Consider the following 20,260-nt stretch of genomic DNA (forward strand, 5'->3'; position numbering starts at 1 on the left):
TTTACTCCTGGCTCTATGCTCAGAAATCACTCCTGGTAAACTCGGGGGACCATATGGGATGCTGGGATTTGAACCACCATCCTTCTGCATGCAAGACAAATGCCCTACCTCCATGCTATCTCTCTGGCCCCAATTCTGTGGTTTCTTTCTTTCTTTTTTTTTCTTTTTGGTTTTTGGGCCACACCCGGCGGTGCTCAGGGGTTACTCCTGGCTATCTGCTCAGGAATAGCTCCTGGAAGGCACGGGGGACCATATGGGATGCCGGGATTTGAACCAACCACCTTAGGTCCTGGATCGGCTGCTTGCAAGGCAAACACCACTGCTATCTCTCCGGCCCCAATTCTGTGGTTTCTTTTTTTGTGTGTTTTTTAGGTCACACCCGGCAGTGCTCAGGGGTTACTCCTGGCTCCATGCTTAGAAATTGCTCCTGGCAGGCACTGGGGACCATATGGGACACCAGGATTCGAACCGATGACCTTCTGCATGAAAGGCAAACGCCTTATCTCCATGCTATCTCTCCGGCCCTAATTCTGTGGTTTCTTAAGTGTATTATTACACCATCCTGGGTTTTTAAGCTCATGCCTGTTTCGTTCAAAGTTGTGAAAATGGCTTGTTTTTTGGTTGAAGGACCCTGACTTTTCTTCAGCAAATTGCTACCATCTTTCTTCTAACAGTCAAGATAAAACCATACTGATATAGTTATTTATGTGTTGGTGGCTCTGGTATTGATTTTCCTTGTGTGTGTGTGGTTTTTTTAAATTTTAGTTTGTATGTATCATGAGATGTGAAAAATGCGGGCTGAATACTCTAACTTCACACTAAAAGTTTCTGAAATGCTTTCTAATGTTTCTAAAAGGCCTGTCAAGCCCAAAATTAAAAGGACATATCTGGTGTTCACACGTGGTCAAGCCAAAAGCCCTGAGGTTAGTGTTCTGCTGCCTCCTACTAGCTCTAGGCCAGAAGAGCCTCTAATTGCTTCATCTGATGATATTGGCTAGTTGCCCTTTACTGGTGCCAGGTCAGTAGAGCCTCTAGTTGCTTCACCAGATGATATTGGTTTACAATGTGAATTAAATTTCAAAATGGCCCAATCAGAAGCTGAATCAAGTTGGATCTGTAAGATTATCACCACTCTTGACCACAGCTCTTTAGAGAGTGTGAAATGGACCTGCTTCCCCTACACTTTCTACTTATTAGGGAGATTGGCATTAATACAGAATTGGAAATAAATCTTTCACATCAGGAAAACAATCAACCACGATTAGTTTTTAGGGAAATTGGCACTAACACTGAATCAGAAACAAATTCCTCCATCAGGAAAACAATCAAACTTCAACCTATGAGGGTTTAAATATGATCACCTCTGTCAATTTAAGAAAGTATGCTCAGAGTATGGTCCTTTGTTTTGTGTTGCAAAAACCTGTTTGCATGTTTCTCAATATTTATGGTGGAAAATATGGTTGTCTGAAGGCTCAAAGAGTAAAATTAAACTCTTTTTTTTGGGGGGGGCACACCCGTTTGACGCTCAGGGGTTACTCCTGGCTATGCACTCAGAAATCGCCCCTGGCTTGGGGGGACCATATGGGACGCCGGGGGATTGAACCGCTATCCGTCCTATGCTAGCGCTTGCGAGGCAGACACCTTACCTCTAGCGCCACCTTCCTGGCCCCAAAAATTAAACTCTTATAGCCTAGATCACCCTGGAAGGATGGTTGCAGGAGTCACATTGTCTTATGAGATGCTTATAGGAGAAGGGAAGTTCACAGAAGTATATAAGCAGACAGGACTACCTTGTGCTGTTTTGAGACTTGTCAGAGAACTTGATTTGAAGGCTTGGGCAAAAATTGACACAAACCGATTATAAGAGTAGTTATACAAAGATATTCAGGAAGGTACGAAGCCATATGCAGATTTTCTGGGGAAGTTGACAGAGGCCATTAAAAGGCAGATTAAAGATATAGGTCAGAAACCCCTGATGAAAACCTTAGCCTTTGATAATGCCAATGAATGTTGTCAGGCTGTATTATGTCCAATTAGGGAAAAAGATGTCATGGGGAAAAATAAAGATGTCATGGGATTTCTACATGTTTATAGAAATGCTGGAGCTTTCAGTTATTGCCCCCACTGCCTGCTGCTGCTTTAACAACATACACTATTCAAATGCAAACTCTGGGAATCAGATCAGTGGCTTTTGACCAAAGAAGCCACCTGGAATTTGCCTGAAATGTGGAAGTGGATTTCATTGGTCGAGAGACTGTCTTTCAGCTCCTTCAAAACCAATCTCAGGAGTTCAAGTCACTGCTTTAAATATGGCAAAATGGGACACTTACAAAAACACTGCAGGACACACCTCTTTTTGTACTGGTTCAAGGACCTGCCCCCTCAAGTTGAAGACTTAATCACCCTGTCTCAGGAAATTGGGTCAGGGGCCAATCCCTGGCCCTTCAAAATTAGGGATCATCAATAGTTCAGCTTCCCAGTCCAGACCAAGCGAACTCCACAGCTTAAACACATTAAAGCCTACCACTTCAGGTAGCTGTGGTTTCGATATATAACTATATATATAATTAACTATAATTAATTATAAAAGTTAACTATAATTCCAGCTGAATGCCCTTATAAGAAATAGGTCTGAAAAAAAAAGAAATAGGTCTGGCATAACAGGGCCAATGCCTCCAGGGACTTTAGGGATGATTTTAGGAAGAAGCAGTTAATGCTCAAAGGAATCATTTTTCACTTGGGGATTATTGATTCTTTTACTGCTAAGCTTAAAGAGGAAAATCAATGTTAACCCTGACATTCTGTGAAGGAAGTTTGAAGAAATGTTTGATTCTAGCACTGAAGTATCTGTGATTTCTTTGAAAAATTGGCCCCATGGGGCCGGCGGGGTGGCGCTAGAGGTAAGGTGTCTGCCTTGCAAGTGCTAGCCAAGGAAGGACCGTGGTTCGCTCCCCGGAGTCCCATATGGTCCCCCAAGCCAGGGGCAATTTCTGAGTGCTTAGCCAGGAGTAACCCCTGAGCATCAAACGGGTGTGGCCCGCAAAACCAAAAAAAAAGAAAGAAAAATTGGCCCTGAAATTCGGCCTTACAAGACATTCCTTATAGCTTAGAAGGTATAGGAGGGATCTCGTCTCCATATTCTGTTTTCCAGAGTGCTAGGCATTTGAAATGCATAGGAACAGAAAATCTACAGGCTGTTTTCTTACCATACATAGCTCCAGTTTCAGTGAACCTATGGGAATGTGATTTGTATCAGCAATGGAAAGTGGATTATCACATACCTTGTCTAAACCCCTCACAGCACATTAACTTAGAGGTTTTGCCTTTTAAATTGGGGCCACTGGGTTAAAGCACACAGAACCCAACCCAATTGGATGAAAATCTAATGTTCCAGTCTGGATTCCCCAGTGGCCCATCAACAGCACAAAACTGGAGGCTCTTAGAAACTTAGTCAACAAACAGCTGAGACAGGGACACATTGAAACCTTTTCAGAATGGAACTCGTGGATATTTGTAATAAAAAATCAGGTAGCTGGAGACTTTTATTTGATTTAGAACTGTAAATGCATCCAGATTTCTATGGGAAAGTTACAGAATGGCATAGCCTCACCAGTAGCCATCCCAAAAGATTGAGCTTTAATAGTAATTGACTTAAAAGACTTTTTTATAACATGTCCATTCATCAAAAGACAGAAAGCACTTTGCCTTTTCTTTTCCTTTTCTCAATAATAGGGCATCCATTGCAGCAATTTCAATGGACAGTTTTGCCTCAGGGCACGAGGAACTCACCCACCATGTGTTAATATTTTGTTGATGGGGTTTTAACGTCCAGCTCGTAAAAAGTTTCCCTAGGCATATTTGATTCATTACATAGATGACATTCATGTCTAGCTCTACTTACAATGAATTGCAATGTATTTATGAATTTGTGTCAGCTGCTTTCAGGGGTCTGGTTTAACACTAGCCACAGAAAAAAATCCAGACTTTGCCTCCATTTCAATACTTGGTCTTCATATTGGAGCGTACTTCAGTGAGTTCCCAAAAGATTTCTATTTATCAGAAAAATCTAAGGACTCTTAATGACTTTCAAAAAGTTTTAGATGATGTAAATTGGACCCATCTCTCCCTTGGAAATTTTCTTCTTCTTTTTTTTTTTTTTACCACACCCAGTGGCACTTAGAGGTACTCCTGGCTCTGTGCTCAGAAATCACTCCTGGCTTGGGGGGACCATATGGATGCAGGGGATCGAACTCACATCTGTCCTGGGTCAGCCGCGTGCAAGGCAAATACCCTACCGCTGTGCTACCACTCCAACTCCTCGGAATTTCAAACTCAAGTCAGCAGCTTATTTAGTACTTTGGAAGGAAATCTGGATCTAAATAGCCCCAGGTGGGCCGGAGATATAGCACAGCAGTAGGGTGTTTGCCTTGCATGCAGCCATTTCAGAAGAACAGTGGTTCGAATCCCGGCATCCCATATGGTCTCCCGTGCCTGCCAGGAGTGATTTCTAAGCTCAGAACCTGTGCGCTGCACAGGTGTGACCAAAAAACGAAAAAAAAAAAAAGAAAGAAAAAAAATAGATCCCAGGTGTTTAACAGAAAAGGCCCAACAGGAATTAGATTTTTTTCCTCAAAGCAAGGCTCAGAGAAGTTTCACTGTTAGGTTTTGATCCTGAAATAATAGTGGTGCCAATTCCAAAAAAGGAAATAGAATGCATACTACTTCTCAGTGAAACCTTTCAAGAGCCTTATCTGATTTTTCAGAAGTTTCCTCCCATTCCTGCTAGTAAGGCTTGGGACTTCTTTAAGAGGACACATTTTGCGATTTCCTCTATTATCTTCTTCTCTCCTATACCTGACGCCCCTGTGCTCATTCTAGACCATGAAGCATTTTTTTCAGCAAAGATCCCCTCCATCAACATAGATTACTCCAAGGAACTAGAAAAAATTTATCCCTGATATGTTGGCTTTATATTTAAAGCACTTTGACCCATTCCACCTGGGTGAGTTTTCCAAATGCAACCTATGGATCACCGTGTTTGTGTGTATGTGTGTATGTGTCTCAGTTTTCCTAATGCAACCTATGGATCAATCTGTGTGTGTGTGTTGACCACTATGGATTAATCTTTGTGTGTGTGTGTGTGACCACTTCTGTGTCTGTTCATATTGTATGTAATGTCTACATTGTATATAGCCATTTGTTTTCCCGGGAAGATGATGTGTCTGCTGCCGCAGCAGCCACACTGGTGCTTATGGTGCCACTAGGTGTAAGATTGAAGTTCAGCCCAGCTGAACTTGTTGCAGACTGCCCACTGCATGGAGGCAGGGCGTGGGCGGCACCATGGGCATGCTAGCTGCTTGTGGTCTTCTCCAGTGGCTCCTGTGAAGGTGAAGGTCTCCTGCTCTATGACATCACTCGGTGCTGCTACTATTGGAGTCACTGAAGTCATTGAACTGAGAGTCATCTTCAGAGATGGCAGGCACACCACTATTGCTGATGTGTTCTCGGTGATCAATTTCTACTATTTCATTTCAATATAGACTGTTGCTCACAACTGGTTTTGGCTTTTGAGAGATCCTTGGCTCTAGGACATTTTCTGATCTGTGACTGCTGCAAGCCATTTTTTTCAGACTCCACAAGACTGCTTGGGCTGCTGAAGTTGTGATCCCAAATTTATCTTCTCAGAATATTTCAAAAGCCTTATAGGGGATATGTATACCTCCTTTATATACTTCTGAAGTATATCAGCACACATGTTCTTTATTGTATATTTCATTATGTAATTACAGCTTATAGCTCTTCTCTTTAGATTTGCTAGTAGGAATTCTTACTAGATTTAGATAGGGCTGGAGAGATAGCATGGAAGTAGGGCATTTGCCTTGCATGCAAAAAGATGGTAGTTCGAATGCCGGCATCCCATATGGTTCCCCGAGCCTGCCAGGAGTGATTTCTTTTTTTTTTTTTTTTTTTTTTTTTTTTTTTTTTTTTTTTTTTGGGCCACACCCGGTAACGCTCAGGGGTTACTCCTGGCTATGCGCTCAGAAGTCGCTCCTGGCTTGGGGGACCATATGGGACGCCGGGGGATCGAACCGCGGTCTCCTAGGCTAGCGCAGGTAAGGCAGGCACCTTACCTCCAGCGCCACCGCCCGGCCCCGCCAGGAGTGATTTCTGAGCATAGAGCTAGGAGTAATCCCTGAGTGCTGATGGGTGTGACCCCCAAAACAAACAAACAAACAAACAAACAAAAACAAACAAAAAATATAGTATAGATAGTACCCTTGGAGTTTTTTTGCTTTTGATAGAACCAGGTTAGGGATTGTTTGGTTTTATTATTATCTTCTCCAATAGGCCCTGTTCCTTTTGCATGAGCATTGAAATCAGAAAATATTAGATACTAAGAGGAGTTATTATCCATTAGGGATGAGAATGCAGTAATTTTTGGTTCCGGGGGTCCTTCCACCCTGAACATTTGCCCTAGTGACTTGACTTAGGCTTCAGTTGCTTAGACATTGGCTGATTACCTCTGAACCTTGGGACTCATCTTTGGGTATGACATGATTTTCTGAACCCACAATAGGAGTTTACCCTTCTGCCAGTATGGGCCCTGGATCTTCACTGACTGGCTCTGCAATCAACATCGAGACTAGTTCTGGAGATAGAGTCTTTCCCAACCCTGTAGAGGGATGGGACAGACCCTTCTACCCAGACACTCCTACAGAGGAGAGAGGCCCAAGGCCACCTTTCGGCTCATCATGATGACTTGGCCTTCACATCTTTACATAGGCCAAGCATGAGTAACCCTGAGAGACAATGGGATCATAAAAGCGGATTGGCCTAGGGAAGTTGGAGATCTTCTAGGAATGAATGGAACTGCCTTGGCACATACTTGTCCCAGGGTTGGCTAACACACTAACCTGACTATGGCTTGGAAATCAGATATGACTTGCTTTGAAGACAGATTTCCCTGCCTTGCCACATAAATGAAACCAGGAGCTGCATCAGGACATCCTGACTTTGACATAGGATATGTGCTAACACCAATATTTCCAATCATTGAAATCTGCCTGTGAAATCATGATAGATGAGAACCTTTCCTGGGACCTTGAAGAAAGACTTTGGGATTAGACAAATTTGTGTGCCTGAAGCCTGAAGTGGTCTCAGAACAGGATGCTTTGTGGTTAGGGATACCTTGTTTTCAGGCCAAATGTTTTTTCTTCCCATTTTTCAAACTTTTGCTGCACCTATGCAAAATTATGCCAACCCTTTATCTTTTAGTGGCATCTGCCCTTTTATTAGAACCATGGGATATGAATTACTTTGTTTTTCTATAAAGTCAATTAGGGGGAGATGTTGGATTCACTGTTTCCTACCCTACTCAGTATTTATTTTCCACTCTGGTATTGGATCACTGAGTTGCACCATAATCAGTATTCGTTCTCCACCCTAGGATGTGGTCTGGCTCTTGCTAATAAACAGCCTACATCTCAGGAAGTCATTCCATTCAATTTCTAGTCCTACCAACTAAGCTACCTGCCCCTCAGGTTCAGAAAGCTTGTGTGTCAGAATTCCTGAATTCTTTTTTTTACCCCCTTTCCTGCATTGGCATTTGCTTCCATATCTGTGTCTCTCCAGGTTTTGGAGCCTGAGGCTACCTTCTCACCCCAGTACCCCAAAAGAGGACTAGGAAAGAAAACCCTTAAAATGGGTGTGAGTAAAATTGAGGAGCTTGTCAGAACTTCAGTGAGTTCCTGCTCATTGGGTCGATGCTAATGCTCCCAGAAAACCTTTGTAGCACTGAACTCCCCCTCATCACATGACATTTTCATTTTATCTTGATAGTAGGGTTTTGGGCTCTCGCAAAGGCAAGAAGCCCTCAGTGTTCTGTTTCCGTAGATGCAATGAGCTGGGGGCAGGCATTATGGAGAATCTGTGGGTGCTTAGTTCTGAATTTTTATGTGGTGGCCTTCGAGGGTGGAGGACCCCTGCATCCAAACCCCTTAGTAGCCTTGTGCCTGGCTCGGCAAATTTTGGAGAATGGACACTTGGTATCCGAGCACATTGCTGTGCTCAGTCTCCAGGGAAGTTTGCGGGATGATCCAAATTGTTCTCTGGGAATGGAGAAGGATCTGGGGATCTGGCCGATTCCTGGGAATGGAGCTGGGATCTTGTCTTCATGCATCACCCCCATGCTCATCTACACAGCTCCCAGGAACGGGTTATCTTTAGTTTGATGTGGGGGCCACATCCGGGACAGCTCTACCTCATGTGGCCTTTTCCGACTCTGCTGTCTTTGGTTAGAGTGTTTGTAGATTGTCTGTTATTGGGGTTCCGGTTTCTCTGTCTTCTCATTCTCTCAGGCTCAAGCTACTGCGCTTTCCCGCTTCCTGTGAGAGGGACAATGTGGCTGCTGTGAGTGGAAGGAAGTTCTGATGATCTTTGTCACAATGTGGATTTTTTTGTTTTTTCCTTTGGTCTCTGGGTCATCCCCAGTGATGTTTGGGGACACTCTTGCCTTAGTGTTCCAGGGCCACTCACAGCTCTGCTGGATGCTGGGAAATGGGGCCACGCCATAGGGACTGCCATGAGGACTCCCCACACACCTCTATGGATCCTTCCTCACTCTGGGGCTTGAGCATCTTATCCCTAGATTCCATGTCTGCCCCTCTTTGGCAGCAAAGTCCCAGCTTCTTGCAGGGTACAGATCATGTCCCTTGCTGAACCCAGGGACATGCTTGATTGGACTCTTGGATTCCCATTCTACTTGTTTTGGTTTTGGGCAGTGCTCAGAGTGCTGGGAATCGAAGCTGGTTGGTTCTGTACCTGGCACTCCCCAGACGAATTGCGCCCTGGGGGGCCAGCTGGCAGTCTTTGCAGGTCAGTCTCGTCCTGTGCACTCTGTCCTCTGGCTGGCCCCTCTCCCCGGAGAGATTTCTGTGGACCGGGTGCTGGCATGCAAAGAACAGGGTGACCAGGCAAGCGACACCAATTTCAGCTTGTTCTCCAGAAATTTTCGAGGGAGGGAAGGTGTGGCGTGGTCTGGCCTGACCTGGCATACAGTCTGGTGGCCCCACATGGCACAAGGGACCAGCAGCTGTCTGTACCTGCTGGCTCAGTGGAGGGGTAGCCTGCCTGCCTGCCTGCCACCCACCTGCTCACAGTCAAGGTCATGGCTGTTCACCTGAATACATGCAGCACCCCTGCCACCCTTAGACGGAGAAAGGCTGGTGCCCTTTAAGGGGGCTACCACGTCTCTCTAGGGGATCCTCTGCATGATGACTATAAACTTGGCTACTTCATGTTGCATGTTGTTTACCACTCAGGCAAGTGAGTCCTACTCCTGTTTTTTTTTTTTTTTTTTTTTTGCTTGGGGCTTACTCCTGGCTCTAACCTCAAATCACTCCTGTCTGTGCTTGGGAACCTATGGGGGTGCTGGGGATCAAACCCAGGTCAGCTACATGTAAGGCAAGCACCCTCCCTGCTGCCTTCTCACTACAGACACTCCCTTTGGACTGCTGACCTTCCAGTACTGGAAGTGGCCTGTGCTGAATGGGGCCTGGTGCCTCCCTCAGTCCCTTTGCCTTAGTGCCTTTCACTTTGGCTTTGTTTGTGGGCCACAGCTGGGTGGCTGCCATTGAGCAGGGGGCAAAGGGGGCACATGTTCCTTGTTTCTGAGCCCCAAGAAGGACCCATTGGCTTGCAGACCACATAGGTAGCCTCCAGAGAAATTTGGGGCCAGGAAGCAGCCTTTTGGGTGCTCTAGGAGACCCTCCTCATTCCCTCCCTGGGCCCTCAGCTCTGTGGTATTTCCCTGAAGTCTGCAAAGGGCCACAGAGTCAGACTGACACTCTGGACCACTCTGCATTGTGGAATTACTCCTGGTGGTGCTCAGGGAACTGTAGGTGGTGTGGTGGCTTGAACCCGGGTCAGCTGCATTTAAGACAGGTACTGTCCCGGCTGTCCTGTGGCTCCAGCCCCTCTCTAGCTTGACAGCCTGATTGTGTCCCAGCTTTCCTCATTGTTAAGTCCTTGAGAACCGTGTATGGGCCAGTCTTTCCTGTGTGTTGGACTCCACATGCCATAATCCAATGCTGGGAAAAGACAGGTCTGGAGCAGGGTAGCTGCGAAGAATTAGTAATCCAAGTCAGGCATAAGGTTGAAAACTGTGAGACTGGAAGGCTTCCAACTTTGTGGCTCAGAGACCATCTACCAACAACTTTTATTGCCAACCAATCCACTGCCAGTAACTGACAAAAGTATCTATATGGAGCCAATGCAATCTAGGTGGGTTTTTACATTTCAAAAGCCTTGGGTAGAGAATGGAGGGAGTGAGTCTGTGTATTGGAATAAAATAAGGTGAGACCTTATAGTACCTGCCTGTTACTGCCCCATAGTGCCCCCCATGCCCTCTGCCTCTCCCTGTTTGCCTACACGCTCTCTCTGAGCTGCTCTGTTGCTTTGTGTGGCATTGTTTTGAAATTGTTTTGGAATATTATCAGTGAGTGGTGTTCAGTGGTTACTCCTGGCTCCACACTCAGGAATCACTCCTGGCAGTGCTTGGCATACAGGAGTGGAGGGGGGTCATAAGGGATGCCGGGGATTGAACCTGGATCGGCTGCTTGCAAGGCAAAGTGCCCTGCCCATGGTACTAGTGTTCCAGCCCCCAACTACAGTCATTTCTTAATTGAAATAAAAAAAAGTTTTAGAGAAAGAACTGTGATTTCCAAAGTTAGTGGTAGTTGAGGTTTCAGCACCAACCTCAACCCCTCTGTCAATAGCTAGTCACCCACATTCTGTATTCCATCAACCTCCACCCCCGTGGCCCCCTGCCTGCCCCCTTGACAGGCACTTTTGAGTCAGATGGTTGCAGCTGAATTCTCCTGTCGCCAGTGTTGTTGAATCTGTACTTTGGATGTAGAGCTGGGCCACTCTCCTACGTCCCAACAGAACTCAAGCCCAAACCCCTGCCCCCCCATAATTTTCCTTTCTCCTCTTCTTCCTTCCTGTCTCAATTTCTTTCCTTTTCTGCCCTCCTCCCTAAACATCTCCCTTTACTCCATTTCATTTCCTAAAACAATTATTCTAGAGATAAGTATTTGTCTCTCAGCCTGTGTTTGTCTCTCTCCTTCTGCTTTCCTTCACCCCACATGAGATCTTCCTGTTCCAACCGGGCTGCAGCCAATTGCCTGATTCCATTCTTCCTGCAGCAGCCCAGGTTTCCACTGTGTCTATGGATCACATCTTCAGCATCTGTCCAGTTGTTGTGGGACACCCAGGTTGATTCCATATCCAAGCTACTGTCCTTACTGCAGCATTGAATAAAGGTGTGTACATGGCCTTTTGAATGAATATTTTCAAGTCCTCAGGATAATACTCAAAAGTGGAATTGCTGGGTCGTATGACAGCTCAATTCTAAAGTTCACTGAGGCCTCTCAATACCGTTTTCTTCAGGGTTTGAACCTGACAAGGTTCCCACCAGCATTGGGTGAGTGTTTCTTTTTCACCACATCCCTGCCAGTGTGTAAGCATTTGAAACTGCGAACCATACTCTCCCGACCCCCTCCCCTGCCCCAATCCTGGGGTACCTCTCTAGTATATGCAGAGAAAACTCGTGGTTTTTGGGTGGCTATTACTGGCAGTGTTTAGGAGACTGTGAAATGCCAGGGGTTGAACATGGTTCTCATACCTGTGTTGCCCTCCCTTCCTTTAAGGGAATTCAGTTGTGTGCATGGAACTGGGGAGTTGGGCTCGTGATTGTGCCTTTTTGGGGCCTTGGGGCAGGGGAGGAAATATGTCATCTCAGTCCTTGGGCAGTTTTGAAGGGGAAAGAGGGGGTGAGAGTAGGGGATGGGGGGAGAGAGAATCATTAGGGAAATCTAATAAACCAAGCATGTTAAAAATGTGTTTCGAGTCATGTGTGAGTATGACCTCAGGAAGTAGCTCAGCATTCTTGGGGCACAGAGAGCAGTCCCAGCTCCATCAAACTGACAGCCGACTGGGGAACACATTGTCCATGTGATCTTTTTTCCCTCCCTCCTTCCGAAAAAACATGAACGGGAGTTGAGGGGGTGGCAGGCTAGACCCCATCTCACCCCTTCCACTAGAGGGAGGCATGTGTTGGCTGCAGTACCTCACAGTTGCAGAGCACCTCGTCCTCTTGCTCAAGTTTCCTGAGGCAACAGATCTTGACAGCCTTATATCCTCTCTGCATCTTACGTCTCTGCAACATCCATATCAGCTCTTCCTCTTTTCTTCCATCTTCATCTTCCATATCTGCTTTTTTTCCTCTTTTCTCCCGTCTTTGCATCTCCCGTCTCTGCATCTCTGCATCTTCCATCTTTGTTCTTCATCCTCTTTTCTTTTTTCTCTGCATCATCCATCTCTGTTCTGTCTGTGCACTGTCAATCTTTGCTCTTCTGTCTCAGCATTACTCATCTCTCCTCTTCCATCTCTGCTTCCAGTCCCTTTGCATCTTTCATATTTTCTTCCATCTTTGCTTTTTGGCTTCTGCTTACATCTCTGCACCTTTCATTTCTGTATCTTTCACATCTGCTTCCATTTCTGCATCTTTCATTTTTTCTATTTCTGCATCTTTCATCTCTGCCTTTTCCATTTCTTTTATTTGTTCTCTTTCTGCATCATCTTTTCTCTGCATCTTTGCTCTCTTTCCCTCTCTTTCCCTTCCTTTTCTTGTCCCATTTCTGAATGTTCCATATCTGCATCTTCCGACTCTTCTTCAATCTCTGCTCTCCCTCTGCTCTTCTGTCTCTGCATCCAGCCTACCTGCAGTCTGGACCCCTCTGTTGTCTGCAGTTTGGAGTGCTGTAGAGAGAGGAGATCCAGCAGCTTAGCCCCCTTTTCCTCTGACGTGCCTCCCCACCTCTCACTTGCTGAGCTGTAGTGCTGAGGAGGTATTCTGCCAGGTCTTGCTCATTTATCATTGTTTAAGGTAGGAGCACCCCAACAACATTACTGGGAAAGTGTGGGGGTGCTCTGAGAGGTGCTGGTGGAGAAATATGTGGTTGCTGAGGGGCCAAGCAAGCAAAGGAGATGCCTGAAAGCCCACAAAAGGCTCTCTTCAGCTCTGATGGGTTTTTCTTTGGAGGCAGAGCACACCTGGTTCTGTGCTCAGGTGGTCATTGAGGGATCATATGTGCTGCTGGACATGGAACTGCATGCAAGGGAGGTGCCTTATCAGCTATACTATACCCACCCCCATGGATTTTTTAAAATATTTTTAGTTTGCTTTGGGTCACATCCGGCAGTACTTAGGGGTTACTCCTGGTTCTAGGTTCAGAAATCACTCCTGGCAGGCTCGGGGAACCATATGGGATGCCAGGATTAGAACCACTGTCCTGCATGCAAGGCAAACGCCCTACCTCCATGCTATCTCTCTGGCCCCATCCCCCCATGGATTTTTATATTTTATTTTATTTTTGGTTTGGGCCCATACATGGCAGTGCTCAGGGCTGAACTCCTGGCCCTCTACTCAAGGATAATTCCTGGTGGTGCTCGAGGGACCATATGGAATGCAGGAATTGAACCCAGGTCAGTTTGTATGAAGTTATCTCCTACTTGCTGAATTTCCTCTTCGGCTCTCTAGTGGGTTTTCTTCTTTTTTCATTATTTTTTGTTTCATATATTAAAATATATTTTGTTATTGTTGTTAAATCACTATGAGATTCAGAATCAAAAAGTTGTTGCTAGTTTGGAGCTTGAGTGGTGCATCATCAGGGAGGGCATTTGCCTTTTTTGCGGCTGACCCATGTTCTATCCCCATCATCCCATAGGGTCCCCTGAAATTGACGTCTGAGTGTCATATAGAGTCCCCACGCCTAGCATCCCTTCAGCAGCCTGCATCCCCGCTCCCTCTGGTGGAGTCTGCATTTGAGAAAGGACTGTCCAGGGTCTGGGTCTCCTGTGCTGAGCTTAGATAGGCCTCAGGCATCCCACAGTGTGGGCGGTTCCGGGATGCTGGGTCAGGTTGGAAAGGGAAGGCAGACACCCCACCATTAGCAGACTTGGCATCTTGGCCAAGTCTTGGCATTCCTCTCGTCTGAGGGGTGAGTATGCCCATCTTTAAGTTTATCCTTGTGAAAGCCGGCAAATCTGAGCGTGTTAGGGGCATGGGGGGTCATGTTGGGAGCAGAATGGAGTACCTCCTTTCTCCAAAGTCCTCAGGATGCACTGACAAAGATGTGAGACTTTTGGGGATACAAATATGCCTTTGAACCTCCAGGGTATGATTTGCTGAGCCAACAGCTGAGCCTGCCCAAACTGTCACATGGACCAACACATGGACTTCCTCCCTCCCTCCTTCCTTCTCTCCCTTCATCCTTCCCTCCCTCCTTCCTCCTTCCTTCTCACCACTGCTGCTCCTGTACCTGCTCCTTTATACTAGGAAGCAGCCCTGGACACGTGTGTTTAGAGTTGTGGAAGGGGCAGTATGGGTGTGTGGGTTATGATGTTTGGTGTCCTGGGGTCTGCGTTGAGTTCTGCAGAGAACGGCCAGTGCTCCAGTAAAGAGGCCTCCCCTTATCTTCCTCACTGCCTCGTGCGCCTCTCTGCCTGCTGCCCCCATGCCCCCTTGGCACCCGTACACTGTGTACACCAGGATGCTTGGGACTGAAGGTCTCAGCTTAGGAGTGCAGCGGCCTCGCACCCCTGGTCTCTGGGGCAGGGTTGAGCAGCTCCACAACCCCCTAGGGCGGGAATGTCAGGAATGATTAACCACTGGCCTGGCCATTGGTTGATTATTAACTGCTGGGGCCCTTCTGGCCATGGCGAGCCAGGGAGGAATGTCAGTGGGTAGGAAAGGGCGCATACCCTCCCCAGTGAGGGGACACTGCTGAGGCCCTCACAAGCCTCTGACTCTCTGGCATGCGGGAAGCGACCCTTTCTCGTGCACCCTGGGTTCTGCTGGATGGGGCCCCAAGGCAGGTGGCACTGGGGGTATCCAGCTAGCTTGCTTATAGCATCTCCTCCTTAGCCACCTATAGGGGACCCCGTGTGTACACTGTTTGTGGTGAAGGTGCTCATTGTAGGGGCCAGGATGTAGAATGTTCTGTCATAGGTGGGGATTCTTTTTCACTTCCTTCCCAGGCTTATGGTGGGTGGGGGGGAATTGTCATGTCCAGAGGCCATGGGTCGGGGAAGGGCACTCACCCTAATTGTACCATTGTGCACGCACACCTCTGTTTTGTCTGCAGGCTGTGGTATTGTTTTGAAGGTTGGAGGCCTGGAGATCTGGGTCCCTACAGTGCTCTTGGGCCCTTCCTAGTGGTGCTCAGACATGCCTCATGGACAGCAGCTGGGCCTACTCAGGCCTTGCAGTGCTTGGATGCTGCTCAGCTATACCAGGGTTTGAGCCTGAAACTCTGTGCATGCACAACTGATGGCTGGCATGCTTTGGGCAGGATCTGGGGGCAGGATACAGCTACACCAGGCCACCTAGTGGGACTGCTGCTTTCTGATTCTCCCGGCTGCAAAATAAGGAAGTATGGGGATCTGTTTCAGTCTGTTTCCCCACAGTGGGTGGTGGAGCATGGGCACTCACTCCCACACTGGCGACCACCGCGCTCTGGGATTCTGGGCCTTGCCAAGCAATTTTCAGTGGTGCAAGTCCAGTGGGCCTGCGGTGACGCCTCACTTCCCCGACTTGCGCACTCATCTGCTCCGTGCTAGCCACTGTGAAGGGGGCTTCCTTGGTACTGTGGGATGGCTTCTGGGTTCGAGCTTGCTGCTAACCTGTGGATTTGGATCTGTGGCTTTGTGTGGCTCCCAGTACCTGCTCCTCCCAATCCTGAGCTTTAGTTCCTAAGCATTGCCAGTGAGAGTGCTCGAGTGGTCGCATGGTACTCCTCCACTCTTGAGTACCTTGAAGGTAGTACTCCCTCTGTCCTCCCAATAAAAGCATTTTTTTTCCAATAAAAGCATTTTACCTATTTTTTGGAGAGGGGCACAGCTGACAGTGCTCATAGGACATTCTCAGTTTTCGTGCTCAGAGGATACTGCCAGAGGTGCTTGGGGATGGAGCCCCAGGTGTGGCTGGGCCCCTTTGAGCTTTTTCCAGTCCTGATTTTCTCTCTCCTGTAGACAGGCTGGCTTCCTGGTCGCTCCCTCCCACCCCTACCCACTTGCCATCTTTTGTGCTGCTTCTGCCTTTCCTGCAGGTGTCTGGTGGCCTCCCTTACTGTGGGGTGGGCTGCGGGGTGTGGTCCCCTGGGGGGACGATCTGGAGCCTTTGGGTGGGGGATTTCCCCACCTCAGGTTGTGCGTGACTTCTCTGTTCCAACTCACCTGCCTGACTACCCCTGCTCCCCCAACAACTTGTGGCACAGTGGGAGTCACACCTGCAGGGCTGGTGTCTCGCCTGCTACTCAGTGCTCAGGCCATGCTCTGGAAGGCAATGTCTGCAGGAAGCAGGTGGGTGAGTCAGGACCTTGGAAACAGATTGGGGGGCCAGAGAGATAGCACAGCGATAGGACGTTTGCCTTTCATCCAGAAGGATGGTGGTTCGAGTCCTGGCATCCCATATGGTCCCCTGACCTGCTGGGGGCAATTTTCGAGTATAGAGCCAGGAGTAGTCCCTGAGCGCTGCTGGGTGTGGCCAAAAAACAAAACAAAACAAAAAACAAAACAAAAACAAAAACAAACCAAAAACACCAGTTTTGAACATGAACAAGAAAATGTTCTGTCTTCTGTTGTTTTCTTTGTCATTATTGGTTTGAGGGCCACATTTAGCAGTGCTAGGGGGTCAATATATACCTGGCTTAGGTCTTGGGGAGCCATATGGTGCCCGGGATCAAACTTAGGGCTCTCATGTGCAAAGTGTGCTCAGTAATCCTTGTTTTCAGCTTCCCTGGCTTTCCCCTGGTTTTATTTATTGCCTGTGTGCAAGGCAAGTGCCCTCCTTGCTGTGCTATTGCTCTGGCCCCAGGCCTCTTTGTTTATCTGTCTATGACATCATTGGACTGTCCCCATGTCTAGTGAATGCTGCCCTTTCTGTACCTATGTCCAATGAGTGATCTGAAGAATAATAGCTCCCATGGGCGACATATTGGGTGTGAGGTGTCCAAGAGCCCCCCTTTGTGGGCTGTATGTGTCCCAGATGAGTCAGGTCTGTGCTCAGCCAGGCGGTTGGGACACAGTGGCAGATGAAGCAGTGCACAGCTGGGTGGTGGGACACAGCTGAGGGTGCAGAGGGCAGCTGGCGCGGAGGGGTCTGAGTTCTACCCTCCAAACCACACGAGCAAGCTGTTGGCCTGCAGGGTGTGTGCATGGGGTTGAGTAGGTGTGTATAGGCATGTGTGTGCAAGGTGCAGGTGTGTGTGTCAGTGTGTATATATGTAAGTACCCAGGTAGTGGCTTACCTGCTTGTGTCTGTTGCAGGTCGAAGAAGGCAGCAAGGCGGCAGCAGGGGACAAGCTGGTGGCTGGGGACGAGATCGTGGGCATCAACGGTGTGGCGCTGTCGGGCTTCCGGCAGGAGGCCATCTGCCTGGTCAAAGGCTCCCATCGCAGCCTCAAGCTGCTGCTGAGAAGGTCAGGCGTGCGTGTGTGTGTGTGTGTGTGTATGTGTGTGTGTGTGACTGCACCTGACCATTGTCTACAGAGGCACAACTGTTGATTAATCTAGGAGCCAAAGTGTAAAACACGCCCTTTCTCCTATCATTTAGGACTGCTTACTCTAAGTGAGATTTTGAAGAGCTGTGTATATTTGATTTTGTTTTTTGGGTCACACCCACAATGCAAGGGCTTACTCCTAGTACAGGGATCACTCCTGTGGGATCAGGGGATCATATGGGATGCCAAGGATGGAACCTGGGTCAGCTGAGTGCAAGGCAAGTGCCCTCCCCCTTGTATTATTGCTCCAGCCCTCGAGCCATGTATGCCCCTGCCCAAGAATCTTGCATTTATTTTATTTTATTTTCTATTATAACAATGTGATTTGCCAAGTTGCTCATAATAGTCATTTCAGGTATTAAGTCAAACCCCAATCCTACCACTAATGTGACCTTCCGTCCACTGGTGTCCCCCATTTCCCACCCACCATCTGCACCCAGCAGGCACAAACAACATGGTTGCTTATAATACGAAGGCAAATAGAAGGATTAAATCTTAGATGCTCAGGGATCAATTTGCAATGACATGCAACAGCATGTCTCCGCGGTGTGGCTACAGTTGGAGTGTGAGGACTTCTCTGAGTGGTGGTCGGTGCTGGGTGAGCAAGCAGCGTCTGTGTTCCCGTTACTGGGTGGTGCTTGGTGCTGGTTGAGCCTCTGTGTTCCTGTTCCCAGCGGGTATGTTTGGGCCTGTACAGTTCTCTGCCCACAGAGGCCTCTGCATGCTGCAGCTGCTGGGAAGTCAGGTGTTGTTGCCTGCTCTTCCCACCAGGGGGCGGGCCGCCACGGTTAGGATTTGTCTGGAAATGCAAACACAGGGGGAGGAGTTGGGTGAGGGACTGGGCTGGGCAGTGGCCCCCCCCTCCCAAGGGCAGCAGCTGCACTCTGGCGGGGGCGGGTGGCTGGGAAGATTTGGAGAGGTGGTCACGAGAGACTTGGGCACCATATGGGGGTAGCGATTGCTAGTTTTCTTCTACACCAGGGCTTCTCTGCATTCAGTTCTGAAGCGCACCAGTCACAGACCAGCGTTCCTTGCTTTTCTAGAAGTGGGAATACCCCCTGCATTTTTTCTTCTTTTAGTTTTGGGGCCCCAGGGTTGACTCCTGGCAAGTTTTGGGGGACCACAGGAATGCTGGGGACTAACCGGGTCAACTGCTTGCATAGCATGGAGCCTCCCCCATCCACCCATGCATCTCTCTGGCCCCCACACACACCCATGAGTTCTGAGCCTGCCATCTCCTGCCAGCCTCTGTTGCTTTGTCACTGCCAGGAAATAGGGCCAAGCCGGATTCGGTGACCTTTCCTCTGTCTCTGTGTGCTGTCCCGGAGATGTTGCACTGGGCGGCTCCTCCATCTATGTGTGGGTGCTGTGGGGAGAGAGGGAAGAGGGAAAGGCTGAGGGTAGGGAAGGCTTTGGACTCTTTCAGGGAACCACAGGAGTGCCAGGGATAGAACCTCGATAGATCCTCGAATCTTGCAGCCAGGCCTCCCGCATTTGGGTACATTTAGATTGCTGGAAGCAGGTGGGGTGTGTTACAGGATTCAGGGCTGTTCCAGTGCCTCTGCTCTGTCCCTAAGGTGGCCTCTGTTCGGAAACAGTACTGATTGTCCCGTGTGGCCTTTGCAGGAGCAGTGAGCACAGCTGGAGACCGCACTCGTGGCATGCCACCAAGTTCTGTGACAGCCAGTCTGATACTGCCACGGCACATGTCGCCTCCGCTGGTCCATCCTGGCACAGCCGCCACCATGCCAGGTAGGCATGTGACCCACCCCAGCCTGGGAAGCAAGGAAGGAAGTGACCTTGGAGCAGACAGTAAGGCTGCTTGGGCCAACCTTTAAGCCTGGTCTTTGCCAAAGGTGAACCCCAGCCACAGACCTCACAGGCATTTGCCACCGGGCAGGACAAGGATGGGGCCTGGGGGGTGGGGAAGCTCAGTGTGATCACACAAGGCCATGACATGACCATGATGCAGACCCTGGATGGAGGGTGACAGTGTTGGAATGTCTCCTGCTTATGCCGGGGCCCTGAGCAATCCCACTGGGCCTGTGGCTTGTGCTTGTTGTGATGTATTAGGAACAGGACAAAGATAACAAATGATAGTATTGTGTAAGCATGTGTGTCTGCAGTAACTGATGGCTTCCCTTTTTTTAGTTTTCTGGGTCACATTCACTGAAGCTTAGGGGTCACTCCTGGCTCCGTGCTCAGGAATTACTCCTAGTATTGCTGAGTTCCCTGTGGGATGCTGGGGATGGAACCCAGGTCAGGTACGTGCAAGGCCCACTGTGCTCCAGCCCCTGTGAGTGGAAGGAACCTTTTAAAGGAACCTTTTGAGCAGACCTTGGCCATTGCCTGTAATTCCTCACCTGTTGCAACTTGGCAGAGTATGGCTGTGGCTGTGGAGGGAGGGAAAGACATCTCACAGGCAATTAGCAGCTATTTCAAAGGACCCTGGAGTGTTTTCCAAAAAACCACAGATTTTTCTGTGAGCAGTAAAAGGTAAGTGGACAGTATGGCAGAGATGGCAAGATGGGTATTTGCCTTGCTCAAATTTGACCAGGGTTCCATCCTCAGTAACCCATAGAGTCCCCTGAGCACTGCCAGGTGTGACCCAGAAACCAAAACCAAAACATAATGTGAGC

The 20,260-nt window shown here is 48.3% G+C and overlaps 1 protein-coding gene across 1 annotated transcript in view; it reads left to right on the plus strand.

Annotated features, from left to right (window-relative positions):
- Positions 1-20,260, plus strand: part of SHROOM2 (shroom family member 2) — a 63,875-nt gene that overhangs the window by 20,075 nt on the left and 23,540 nt on the right. The window contains exons 2-3 of the mRNA XM_049766773.1: positions 17,389-17,540; positions 19,248-19,373. Of these exons, the coding sequence (XP_049622730.1) occupies positions 17,389-17,540; positions 19,248-19,373 (278 nt within the window). The remainder of the gene's footprint in view (positions 1-17,388; positions 17,541-19,247; positions 19,374-20,260) is intronic.

The sequence above is a fragment of the Suncus etruscus genome, chromosome X (genome assembly GCF_024139225.1).
Source record: "Suncus etruscus isolate mSunEtr1 chromosome X, mSunEtr1.pri.cur, whole genome shotgun sequence".
Taxonomy (NCBI): Eukaryota; Metazoa; Chordata; class Mammalia; order Eulipotyphla; family Soricidae; genus Suncus; species Suncus etruscus.